Below are 13,069 nucleotides of genomic sequence, written 5' to 3'. Positions count from 1 at the left end.
TTCTCAATGGCGAGTTGGTTACTTAGGTTAACATAGTGAGAAACTTTACTTTTTGCTTTGGTAAAATGTAACCTTTAACGGACGGAGCTTCTTTCTTTTCAGCTCCCTGCCGAGATTCCCATGGGCAGGTTGAGAACCAGTCTGCCGAACTTGACTCTTGCAGTTCTGCTGCCGCTAACTTATCCGGTGAGACCCAAGAGCCGCACAGAACCACCAGTCTCCAGCCATCTGTTATAGACTGACCCCATATATCATTTTCAGGTGAACATCTTGTTTTTACTCCTTTACATTATTATTCATTTAAAGGAAGTAGAAATAGAGAACAAAATGCAGAACATTGTTTAATTTAGAAATGTGCAAAAATAAATAACCAGAGAGCTTGACAAAAACCGTCCAAATAAAATGTTTTCTCACCACTCGCGATATTTGGCTCTTATACTCTCGCGAGGGCGCGGTAACAACACCACGCGAATTTGAGGGAGATGGGAAGAAATGAGGTCTGATAAGGACCAAATGACCGCGGGTAAGGAGAAAAACATCGTCGAGATACAACTGAAAGACGTCGCAAGGGAGCAGGAAAACGTTCCCGCCAGCGTTAAGCAGAAAGAAGAGAAGAAGGAGGTTTTCACGAAGGTGCGTAGCCGAGCTGTTGTTTACGATGAGCGGAGGGCAGACATGGAGACTCGGCGAAAAGAAGGGATGTTTCAGCACCATGGACAGCAACAGCATGGGGAAGGCAGTGGGATTACGGGGATTTTAGGAACCAGTAGGAAGACTATGCAGACGATCGTCTTCATTTTTATTTTATTTTATTCACTTATTTTGTTGGTTTGTTTGTTTCTCATTGTTTATTCCCGTACTATAACGATTGAGTGATGATGATATGTGGTTGTTTTTTTTTTGTTTTTGTTTTTTGCTCAAATGAACCTAACATTAACAAGCGATGTTCGACGAAATCCTGTAAACACTGACAACAGAATATCTCAAATTCTTGACCGGGGGTGCGATTATTTTACAAACACGAAATAGCGTTTAGAAGTGTCAGCTTTTGCAATGTGTAATCAGTATAACGTAATGTAAAAATAGCAGCATCTACTTACGTAATAACTTACAGATGCCAGACTGGAATGGTTTGGACATGCAAAGAGGAGGGATAGTGAGTGCTTTGGTGGAAGGATGCTGAGGCTGGAACTGCCAGGTAGGAAGGAGGCCTAGATGAAGACCAAAGATGAGATTTATGGCTGGAGTGAGAGAGGACATGAAGATAGCTGGGGTGAGAGAAGAAGATGCAGAAGTTAGGGGTAGATGAACACAACGGACTAGATAGATAGATAGATAGATAGATAGATAGATAGATAGATAGATAGATAGATAGATAGATAGATAGATAGATAGATAGATAGATAGATAGATAGATAGATAGATAGATAGATAGATACAGGAAGGCAGACTGTCAAACAATCAAATAAGTGGGGAGCACAAAATTATTGCATTGTGTAACATTTTTCTAAACTATTAAGAAAATGTGGATTTTTGCAGCATTTATGAAACAGCAGCATAACTTTATTAGCTAGTATTAAAGACCAGCATCACATCTACTTAATGCATAAAATGCAATAACTGCATCCAGTGTTTTTTGCTTGCTTTACTTTAGTCCTCTTAGGGTTCAGTGAGAGACATGTAGTGCACTGCGGTCAGGTTGAATATCGGAGGTGGATATGCGAAGAACAGCTCACAAGTGAATCATAACTGTGAGAGAATCAGTATCTGGATTTGTGTAAATTCATTACTGAGAACATTTGTTCACAGGTAGATCCAAATATGTCCCCTGAGCATGCCTGCTCAAGTGTGAAAAGATTTCCTCTTTTAGTGAGGAATACAATTCTGACAGCGATTCTGGCATGAATGCTCTCACAATAGATTATCAGGCTACAGATCAAGCTGGACATCACTGGGTGCATTATTCACTTTTCAAGTAAAAAGACAAAAAAAAAAAAATCAACCACTCTGAACCACTTTGACCTCTTCAAAACTTTTTTTAAACTTGCCCTGCAGTGCCCCCAACATGAATGTTGTGGGCTAACTTGTGATTAGCTGATAGTGTGACCTCCTATAGTGTTGGTATGCCTTGTAATTGAGTTTAAATAAACTTCAACTTTCTCATGAAACCTGTCACCCTGCTGTACATTGTATGAGCAAAAAGGCCTTTGCCTGCAGCTTCATATTTAGTTCATATATTAGTGCAGGCAAATCAACAACTAAGGCCAGATCTGTCATCCAGTGAGCACTGGGGTGTCCTTGCCTTTCTTTTTATAAAACTCTTGAATCTCTTCTCTCAAGTCCTAAACTCTTAAGCACATTTCTTATGTGGTTGATATAGGCTACCATGGTAGCCTATATCAGTGTTCACCGTCATGCTCCTCCAACAATGAAACAAACTCTCTGTGATTCACCGCTCTTGCTGTGATGAAATTGACTATTATAATTACATTATAATAATTTTTATTATTTATTTTATAATTTTAATTTTTAGCACCGACTTGCACAACATCTCCTGATGCAAAAATTGCAGTTTCAGTTACTTTATTTTGCACCTGTTGCACCGATACCGATACCAGTATCGGACGGGGCCCCGATCCAGCACTAATATGTTGGTATCAGTATTGGCGAGTACTAACAAATAGGGCAGCGATACCATTTTGATGTTTGTATGTCACTTGAACGCAGCCTTCTCTCTCCCGACTAGTATTATACATGTTATATAAGTTCATGAAAGTTGCACTATTTTGGCATTTGAGAGCCAAAACTCAGGGTTTAAAAGAGATTATTTAATTATTAACATAATTTTACTGTCTTACTGTTGCACTACTATTATACATGTTATAATTTCATGAATGTTGCACAACTTTGGCCTTTGAGAGCCAAAAGTTTATTCAACTATTGTCACCCATTCCAGGTAGGCAATAAAAGTTCTACTACCTTAAGTAGTATGCAGTTCTTCATATATACACACACACACATCAATTTCAAACAGATGGTATCGGTATCGGCCAATACTGCACAGCCAGGTATCGAGTATTGGTATTGGGGCCAAAAAATGACATCGGCGCAACACTAGCTTTAATGTCCAACATGTTTCCACAACAGATTTGGACAGCCACAACATCACAACTCTTGTTCAAAACCAATAACCAATAAGGAAAATAAGTATAAATTTCAGCTGAGGCACCATTTTACCCGCGATGTTCTCGGTCTGCCATGTTACGTTGTGCCTTGAGAGACACATTTGCAAACACCTGTTTCCTCTGGGCAGACTCAAGTAACATTTAATAAATTCCCCATTATAATAATACTCTTTAAAAACAAATAAAAAATTTAATTTACAAATGTGAAGGTTTTGACTTAGCAGACTTGAAAGAATCTACACTTTTTAAATGAATTGAAATTTATTAATGTATCGTTAACCACCATGTGTCCTTTATTTATTTTCTCTACCTGTGTCTAGTGAAGCTCTTTTTTTAATATTGCTCAGGAAATGGTGTTTTTTCAACATCAAATCAATGAGTTTCAAAACCTTTTTATGTTTTGAAACTCATTTTATTCAGTGTTCTTCATTCTATATGATTATCGGTAGATTTTCCGTATCTGAAAATAAAGTCACCTTGTGAAAAACACTAAAGCAGAAAATGTGAAATCGACTGATGCATGCACTGGGGAAACAAGCTCACTCCACCCAGATAGACCTCAGGCTGGGATCTGAACTCAAAGCCTTGCTGCAAAACAACAGTGTAGTTTTAAAAGTGGACTGTCTTTTAATTAAATCAATCAATAACAACCTTGACAGTCATGCTTGTACCATAGAAGGCAATCAGAAATACTTTTGTGGCATAGAGCATTTGTGTTATGTATTCCACAAAATTTGTATTATAATGTAGAATTTAATGCTAAAACTACAGAGGTCAAACCCGTATTGTCTTCCTTATAAAACTAATTTCCTCTACTTCTTGTTTAACAGGATAAATTCACCTTTATGATATTTTTTTTCAGGTGGTTATTCGAAGGCTTCCACCTAGCCTGTCAAAGGAACAACTGGAAGAGCATCTCAGCCCTCTTCCATCTTATGACTATTTTGAGTTTTTTCCAGCAGATCAAAGGTATGATGGGTTTATAACCTTATGGTTCAATTTCCATCTGTTGTTATTCCCATTTATTGACCTGTTTTTGTTTGTCTTTAAAGTCTCTATCCCCACCTGTTCTCCCGAGCTTATATCAACTTCAAAAGCACAGAAGATATCCTGCTGTTCAGGGATCGATTTGACGGCTATGTCTTCATTGACAACAAGGGTATTTTAATCCTTTCCAAACTCATTTTGACTTTGTTGACGATGTCTGCTTGAAATGTTGACTCACAGAGTAATTTATTCAGGGATATGAAATGTAAACAGGAGCTTTAGAGCTAAATGTTGACTTTTATGAAGGTGGTTTGGAGCATTTGTTGCCACTGTTATTGTGTGACAGCAGGTCTTTCAAAGATTAACCTGACTGCCGTTTTAATATTTACACAGGTCAAGAGTATCCTGCTGTGGTAGAGTTTGCCCCATTTCAGAAAATTTCCAAAAAGAAGCTTAAGAAGAAAGATGCCAAAGTTGGAAGCATTGAAGAAGGTACTAAAATACAGGAAAAACCATTGATTCCAATTAAACCAGAATATACTGAGCTTGTCTGCTATTTAAATAATCCCTGCATGAATATAGACAAAATGCAATATTTTTTATTCTATATTTTTGTATTTTATATGCAAGTTTCTCTTTGATTTTTCCTTAGACCCAGAATACAAGCGATTCTTGGAGAACTACTCCTGTGATGAAGAGAAGTCCATGGCCAACCCTGAGACACTTCTTGGGGAGATAGAAGCTAAGACCAGAGAGCTCATTGGTACAGTATTGCACATTTATGATATGTTAATCTCATATTTCACTTTGATCTTCACCTTTTTTCTGGTATTATTACCATTTGAATTCATATTGAAATTATAATAGTGGTAATAATTTGAATATGATCACAAACAAGGAAATATCAAATTCAATAGAAAATACACAAAACATAGAGTAAAGCCAGACGAATATGCCTATTACACGTACACTTTTCACAAACAATATAACCTAAATACAAGCAATAATATAATTAATATATGTTTAATTAAAAATGATGGTTCACATACAATGATAATCAAATTTCACTATAGTTGATTTTTATTCTTTATATTTGATTATCACCAAATTGGTATACCTTTTTTTTTAGCAATACAGATAAACAAGAAAGTCTATTTCTTATAACAGTTATTCTCCTTATTTACCCATTAACAGATCTACAATATTAAAAAAAATGTCTTCACATTTACTTTTAAACATAAACTTTACTTAATGCTTATCTAATTTCAAAACACTGAATATATTTTGGAAACATAATGTTTTTTTCTTAAACTATCTTTGGTTTTATATGATAGTTTTAGACATTTAACTTTCTACATTATTTAATTGAGGCCTCTGACACAGGTTATAGTCACTTATCCTCTCCCAAAGAATCTACTTACATGCACTCCTTCACTTTCCTCGTCATTCATCATACCTTTAACCATATATTTGGGGTCATCCAGGACATGACAGTCCTGAATGCTTAAAGATTCCCAAATCAACTTAGTTTTTTTTTGCCATTGAACTGTTAAGGTGGATTTCTTATGGTACTGTCTACATATTCTGTTCATTATTTTGAAAAATTAGTACATATTTGTTTAAATCCTGCTTTTGTGTCTAAAATAGTGTGGCGCCCTCCTGGGGTTAAACAGTGGTATTGCATTGAATATTGAATTAACATTGCTTTTGGTGGCTGTGACGTAACTGTGATGTCGGTAGCTGCGGCTGTGGGTTATAAAAGCAGGTCCATCTTAAAAAAAAAGGAAAACATATCTCCCTCCATCTTGTAACTTCCATAGCGAGCACTGTTGCACTTTGAAGCCCTCTAGTGTCTGTGTATTCTTAAAAAAATTGACTAGAAACAGATCTACCAACTTTTTCTGTGTCAAATTTACGTGAAAGCAACCAAATGTTCTGCTGTTAGACAATAACATTAAAAACAACAACAACATGACAGTCTCTTCCAAAAGGCTTTGTATTAGTTGATGAGTTTGGAGGACCCACGTTTTATAAGTCATACTTTGCATTACCAAACTAATAGGGTTGTTAATGTCAACACTCACTGATTCCACCATTCGTCTTTTTCATCCTGACGTGGAGTTTGGATTGAGTATGATCTTGCAAAAGATAATAAGTTAACTCATGCCCATCATTTACAAAACAGTTGTTAAATGTATTTTAATTTACTTAGAGTTAAAATTACTCAAGTTACAAATTAATCTCTCTCTCTCACTTTCTCTCTCTCTCTCTCTTCTCTCTCTCTCTCTCTCTGCTTGTTTTTAGCCAAACGAACAACACCTCTCCTGGAGTACATCAAAAATAAGAAAATTGAAAAACAGGTGAGGCAAAAGTTGAGTTGTGAAGACAAGAGCTTAACTTTGTGTATTCATATTTAATGTGTCACTGTTTTAACAGAGGATAAGAGAGGAGAAGAGAGAAGAGAGGAAGAGAAGGGAGCTTGAGAAGAAAAGGCAACGGGAGGAAGAGAAAAGGAAGCGACGAGAGGAAGAGAGGCGCAAGCGAAAAGAGGCAGAGAAGCAGAAGAAACTCTCTGATAAAGACATTAAAATAAAGGTACTTCTCATTTCTGAGCAAAATACCTCATAGCACCCTTTCGTTTATCGCTTTCACCTAAAGGTGCAGAATGGTGTACTTTGTGTTATTTGCATTTACAGCTCCTAAAGAAGAGTGACAGAGATGATGACGCTGACTCAGACCGCATGAAGGAAAAAAGTGACCCTTGTGATGTAGTTGGGGGTAAATGGGAGAAAGCCGGAGGACAGATGAAGTCAAAAGACCCAAAAGAAAAGTAAGAAATGCCTAATCAATGCAATGAACGAGTGGTTTACAAAAGATCATTTTTATAGTCCAGCTTCAAGCCTTTCATGCACAGTCGTCATTAAAGTGGACAGCTTTTCAAAAATCTGTCATCTTGTATTTGTGTGGGTGTTAATGATATACGGGTACATCTCGAGTGCAATATTTTTGCCAGTCATCTCAGAGACTGAAACTCACATTATATGGAATTATTACACAGAGTGATAAATTCCCAGCCTTGTTGCACTTTTGATGATTGTGGCTTACAGACAATGAAAACCCAAAATTCAGTGACACAGAAAAATAGAATACCATGAAAAAAGGTCATCAATTGAAACTCATGGTGTCACACCCTAATTAGCTAATTAACTCAAAACACTTGCAAAGGTTTCCTGAGCCTCTAAATGATCTCTCACTCTGAGTCAGAAGGCGACACAATCATGGGGAAGACTGCTAACTGGACAGATGTGCAGAAGATAGTCAATGATACCTTTCACAAGAAGGGGAAGCCACACAAGGTCATTGTTTAATAAGCTGCTTGTTCACAGAGTTCTGTATCCAAGCATAGTAACAGAAAGTTAAGTGGAAGGAAGAAGTGTGGTAGAAAAAGGTGCACCAGCAACAGGGAGAGCCACTTCAGAAGGAGTGGACTGAGGCTGGTGCTTCAAGAGTCACCACACACAGACGAATACCAGCCTGTTGTATTCCTCTTGTCAAACCTCTCCTGAACCAGAGACTTCCAGGTACTATGTCATCTGCTGGTGTTGTACCACTGGGTTTTCTGAAGTCTCCAGTCAATGCAGCCGTCTACCAGAAAATTCTGGAGCACTTCATGCTTCCCTCTGCAGTCAAGCTGCATGGAGATGCTGATTTTATTTTCCAGCAGGACTTGGGACCGGCCCACACTGCTAAAGGTACCAAAAGCTGGTTCACTGGTGTTCCTGTTCTTGATTGGCTAGCAAACTCCCCTGACCAGAACCCCATAGAAAATCTCTGGGAAGTTGTTCAGAGGAAGTTGACAGACACCAGATCCAACAAGGCAGAAGACCTGAAGGCAGCTATCAAAGCAAGCTGGGCTTCTATTACAGCTGCACAGTAGTTGATTGGTCTATAATGTGATATTCATTTTTTGAAACAATGAATTTAGGGTTTTCTTTACGTGTAAGTGATAATCATGAATACTGCAAGAAATAAACACTTGATCTATTTTAGATGTGCATGTGATGAATCTCTATAAAATAACCGTTTCATTTTCTGAAATGACTGGCAAAAAAAATCTTGCACTTTTACGCAATATTAAAAATATTTTGGGCTGTATCTGTATTTGCATATATGCCAAGTCATTGGGCTTGAGTACTCTGCCACTTATTTGCCAACTATTAGTAAGCGCATAAAAGGACTCCTTCAAACAAACATAGTTGGCAGCCAGGAATTAGCCGGGGTATGTCCTGCAGGGCCTTCAAAAATATGAGACCCTTGAATATAAAAACTATTACTAATATTAACAACAAATAATTAATATAACTGCTAGGAAATTCTTGGTTTTAAACAAGGAGGATTTTGCAAATAAACATTTGCTTACTGAAGAGGACATCATTCATCCATAGCTATATTGTAATTGGATTTTTTACTGTAAATAAAAAGTCATTTAAAACAACAAGAAAGGATTGTGCAATAAAAAAAGACACTGAAGTAGCTGAAGATCCTGAGGAAGTACATTTTACTTGCTCATATAAACAACTCATTATAACAGGTGCATCATTTGGTTTAGCAATGACCTTTTGCCCGTGGCCAGTGATTATTTTTTCCTTGGTTTCATTGACCATATTTTACTTGTTATTTCTTGAAATGTACGGTACAGGTAAAGAGGGGTTAGATGAGAGAGTCTGACGGTTCAAGACAAAGAGCTCTATGAGGGAGGGGATGAGAAAGGACCTGGAAAAAAAAACGGGGAAAAAGTTAGCGATTCTTGTTGTTGTTGTTGAATTAAACAGTGTTACAAAGCTTTAATAAACGGGGCTGCATTATTTTAACATGCTATTTCATACTACGTCATAAATGTTAGGTATTATACATTTGAATATCAAATACACATTCTTAAGTCTAAACACAAGCCCAGCTCTGTGGAGATGCCACAGACAAAAAAGGTACTTTTCATGTCAGGTAAATGGATCTCTCTAAATCAGGTTAATAAGGTATGGGTGTAGATGTGCATGGCTGTTTGTCCTGTGTGTCTCTGTGTTACCTGGTGGTGCACTGGCGGCATGTTCGCAGCGCATCCACAATGACAGCTGCAGATGGATAAGTGGGTAGAGATGATGGAGGGATGGATGGGTTGAAATTCCTTTCATGCCTAGAGATGAGTGAAAAAACTTAGGAGAAAAATACTGACTTTGTTATTCATAATTCTACCACGAAAGAGCTAGTGTTAAAGTTTAAACAGATACCTTCTCCCAAAAGCCTGTGGAGGACCATACATAGAAGTAAACAGCAGCCATGTGAATTAATACAGTTTGAGCAATTTTAAGGATACAATAAGGAAAAGGAACTTTATAGAGAATTAATACAAACTAAAGGTTATCATATCTCATTACACAGTGTTTATTTGCAAAACCGGATGGCTATTTATTGAACTGACCCAAGAGTGAATCTGTACTGTTTTTTTTTTTTATTATTATTATTATTATTATTATTCAAAGTGTCTGAATCTGTTGTATAGCATGCATCAGCTGCCTGTTTTGCTGGCTTTGCAGTAACACGTGCTTTGGTATGCATTTGACCAGCAGAGGTCAGCCTGAGAGCGACAAAGAGCAGCGAGAGCAGCACAGCCGCAGGCAGAGAGACAAGGATCACCGCGGTAAGGATGAAGAGAGAAAACGACAGCGACACCACTACGAGTTTGACAAGTTCATGCGGCGGAAAGATGAGACCAAATGGGGGAAGGGCTACTGCCAGGACCGAGCCAAGAAAGAGGGCCATCACCATGGCTATTCTTACTGTCCTGACAGTGGAGATAAAATGGGAAAGGAGGACAGGGAGGACCTGAGCAATAGAAAGGAACGCCTCCGAAACAAGGTGAGCGAGAAGGTGAGCATGACATTACCAAGAAGGTGGTCCCCGAATGTCTCTCATGACGCTGATCACAATCACTGATTTACACGTTTTTTTTATTTTTATTAGTGATTATGGTAACTATGAGAAATATTGGCCCAAAACGGTTGCCTGGTGTGACATTATTTGTCAGGCGCAGCATTAAGTCCAGTTTCATCAGTAAACACACATCTGATGGCCGTTCCTAAATGTATATGAGCAAAGCGCCTTACATCGGCGGGGGTGATGGGGTGGATGTGAACAGCTGTGAGAAAATCACAGTCAGAGGAAGCGACACATCTGTTTGTGTCCGGTTTCGGTTTGCAGGTGCAATAATTCTTCCCCATATTTTTTCATAAAGTTAGAAATGATCAAATCCATTGCTTTGGTGCAGACTTGTCTCACACCCTGCTAATTTTTGCTGCATTGTTTGAAACTATCTCTGGTTCTAGGACAGGCACATTAAGACTTCATGTATTTAATTCACTTTTACTCTTTGCTGACGTTCATCTGTGCCCTGAAGTTAAAAGCGCATGCTGGTACACACCTAAGTCCTACAAGTAGACTCTGAATAAAGTATTGAACAACACTTTTCTGCTGTCCCTTGCGAAAGTACCTATACCCCTAGAACTTTCCACACGTTGTCACATTACAACCACAAACTTTAAAGGATTTTAATGACATCTAATGTGCTGTAAATAAATGCCCACCTAAACTGGCAGGCCGGGCAGAGAGAGCATTAACCTTAGAAGTGGAAACTCTGGAGGAGTTGCAGAGATCCACAGCTCAGTGGGAGACTATTGGTCATGCTCTCATTACCCGACCTTTTACAGAAGGGTGGCAGAAGAAAGCCATTGTTGGAATGAAGCTTGGCAGCGACAGTGGCAGTTTCATGTCATTGGTGAGGGAGAGGTCAAGAAAAAAAATGGGAAAATGGACAGAGATGCAAAAGACGAAATGACTCTAAAAACACAGAGTAAGATATAATTTAATGGCCTAGTTCAAAGCATATCCATGTGTGACAATGACTCAGTCAGTGTCCAGGCCTAAATGCATGTGAGACTATGTGGCAACACTCTGCTTTCATTTGCGCTGACACCGCCGACCCAGATGATCATACACTACACAATGAGACGCTGAGGTAACGGGACATAATGGGAGAAAGTTCAGGGGGGTTAAATGTTAAGGATGACGCTGGTGAACCCGATACTCAGCCGTACACAGAGCCACGTTTTCTTAAAAAGGCTTATTGTGAGGGGATAAAAAAACGGCAGGTGAGGCAGGCAGGCAGAACCGGACTAGGAAGATGAGAAATGGCGGAAGGTGCAGGGAGGCAGGGATGAGCAGGGGACCAGAAGATACAAGTAGTGACAGAACAGGCACACAGGATCTGGTAGAGACACGGCACATCACACAGGCCGAGAAGAGAAGAGACGTTCTGGCAGGGATGAGTTGGATGAAGCAGGTTTAAGTAGACAGGTGCACAGGTGAGGCGAGTTGACTAATTACTGGCAGCAGGTGGAGCTGATCTGGGCTAATTGACTGAGCTGATTGGATAGTGGCTGGTAGCTGAGAGGTGACAAGCTGATGGGAAAAGTCCAGAAAAGTCCAAAGCAAAACAAGCAAAAACCTAAATCATGACATTAAATGCTTTCGCAAAGCATTGTAGAAAAGTTTAGTTTCTTTATTCGCTGTTTCTAAGATTGAGGTGTTCGTTAATATGTCCATCAGCTATGACCTTCAGGTCACAGGTGTACGCGTAGTTTTGCATTTCCCACGGTATACTGCATCTGTGAATATTGACATTGTCTGTTTTTATTTCTCCTCTGACCTTGCTTCCTGATCCTGCAGGACCGTCCTGCCATGCAGCTTTACCAGCCAGGGGCACGCAACAGGAAGCGCATGACTTCAGCTAATAAAGGCTTTGACTGCCTCCACGTTGGGCATTCGCCCGAGTGCAGGACAGAGCACTGTTATGAGGTTGTGGCAATGACAGCGGGGATGGAGAGGGGGTTTGAGAAAAGCAAAGATGAGTCGTGAGTAGTCTGGATCTTAAGAGGAAAGTAATGATGCATTAGAAAAATTGTATTTTATTTTTTCAGAGCAAGCAGATAGAAGCTACCCTCACCGGTTGACTAGTTTCTTAGTTCCTGTTTGTAGGCTGGTAATGAAATTCTATCTGTTTAACCTTCTTCCTGCTTGCCAGCGTTCAGCATCATCAGCTTTTTGGATATTCTGCTGCCAGTCTTTGTGGTAAACAAGTATCTCAATTCAAAGATCCAGGAACAGTTTTCTTGCACCTTGCCTTCTGCATGAAACCCCTCGCCCACATTTAGCATATTTTGCTGTTGTCTTTAGACATCTTATATATTTTTATTAATATGAATAAATTGTTGGTAAAACTGATACACAACAGGTCTTTTAAAAGTTAGGGCAGAAAGAAAAGTATTTCACTGTATGTGCAGGTAACCAGCAGACTAAGAATCGATTAGGAAATCAAAGTTTCATTGTACATTTTATTTATTTTTTTGTAATACTGTGTACACATTGACCTACAGCGCCACCAGAAAGTATATGCATCCTGTTATGTTTATCCACATTTTCTCACATTATAGATATCTTTAAAACTGATTTGAGTGTTGTTTATAGTTAGTTTAGCTGGAGTATAGTTTTCCAAAAAACAAAAACAAACAAAAAAAAAAAGTAAAAACATGTTTTTGGACAGTCTTGTAAATTTATTAAAAAAATGGAAACATTGAAATATAATAGGTGCCCGCGTATTCCCTCTTATGAATGCATCTGATTACAGCTGATGATCTTCAGCAACTTTCTGGAACTCACCTGTGATGAGGTTTGTTGATTTAACAGGAACACACTCGTCTATGCTAAGTCCTACAGCTAACTGAGCAAAGCAGAGCAGAAACAAAGCCACGAAGTCAAAGGAGTTTTCTGTAGACCTCCAAGACAGG

General features: G+C 38.7%; 1 protein-coding gene across 7 annotated transcripts; it reads left to right on the top strand.

Annotated features, from left to right (window-relative positions):
- The first annotated feature begins 448 nt into the window (after positions 1–448).
- On the top strand, positions 449–12,792 carry upf3a (UPF3A regulator of nonsense mediated mRNA decay). Of its 7 annotated transcripts, none has more exons than XM_036139055.1 (10): positions 449–633; positions 4,048–4,154; positions 4,238–4,344; positions 4,566–4,664; positions 4,825–4,935; positions 6,477–6,532; positions 6,609–6,767; positions 6,869–7,002; positions 9,797–10,097; positions 11,952–12,792. In XM_036139055.1, the coding sequence occupies exons 1-10, from the start codon at positions 493–495 to the stop codon at positions 12,138–12,140; spliced, it is 1,404 nt and encodes a 467-aa protein (XP_035994948.1). In that variant the 5' UTR covers positions 449–492; the 3' UTR covers positions 12,141–12,792. The 7 variants fall into 7 exon arrangements, with proteins under 7 accessions (XP_035994948.1, XP_035994949.1, XP_035994947.1 ...); XM_036139056.1 differs by having other exon boundaries at positions 9,794–10,085; XM_036139054.1 differs by having other exon boundaries at positions 9,794–10,097.
- Positions 12,793–13,069: the final 277 nt, after the last annotated feature.

The sequence above is a fragment of the Fundulus heteroclitus genome, chromosome 7 (genome assembly GCF_011125445.2).
Source record: "Fundulus heteroclitus isolate FHET01 chromosome 7, MU-UCD_Fhet_4.1, whole genome shotgun sequence".
Taxonomy (NCBI): domain Eukaryota; kingdom Metazoa; phylum Chordata; class Actinopteri; order Cyprinodontiformes; family Fundulidae; genus Fundulus; species Fundulus heteroclitus.
This window is presented reverse-complemented; position numbering and strand designations above follow the sequence as displayed.

What these genes read in the sequence shown, in the direction of transcription:
- upf3a (XM_036139052.1), top strand. Translation starts at nt 493, where the DNA reads ATGAGGTCTGATAAGGACCAAATGACCGCGGGTAAGGAGAAAAACATC. An exon ending in ATAAGAAAATTGAAAAACAG is followed by an intron (nt 6,533 to 6,608) that starts GTGAGGCAAAAG and finishes CTGTTTTAACAG; the next exon opens with AGGATAAGAGAGGAGAAGAG. An exon ending in TCAAAAGACCCAAAAGAAAA is followed by an intron (nt 7,003 to 9,763) that starts GTAAGAAATGCC and finishes CTGGCTTTGCAG; the next exon opens with TAACACGTGCTTTGGTATGC.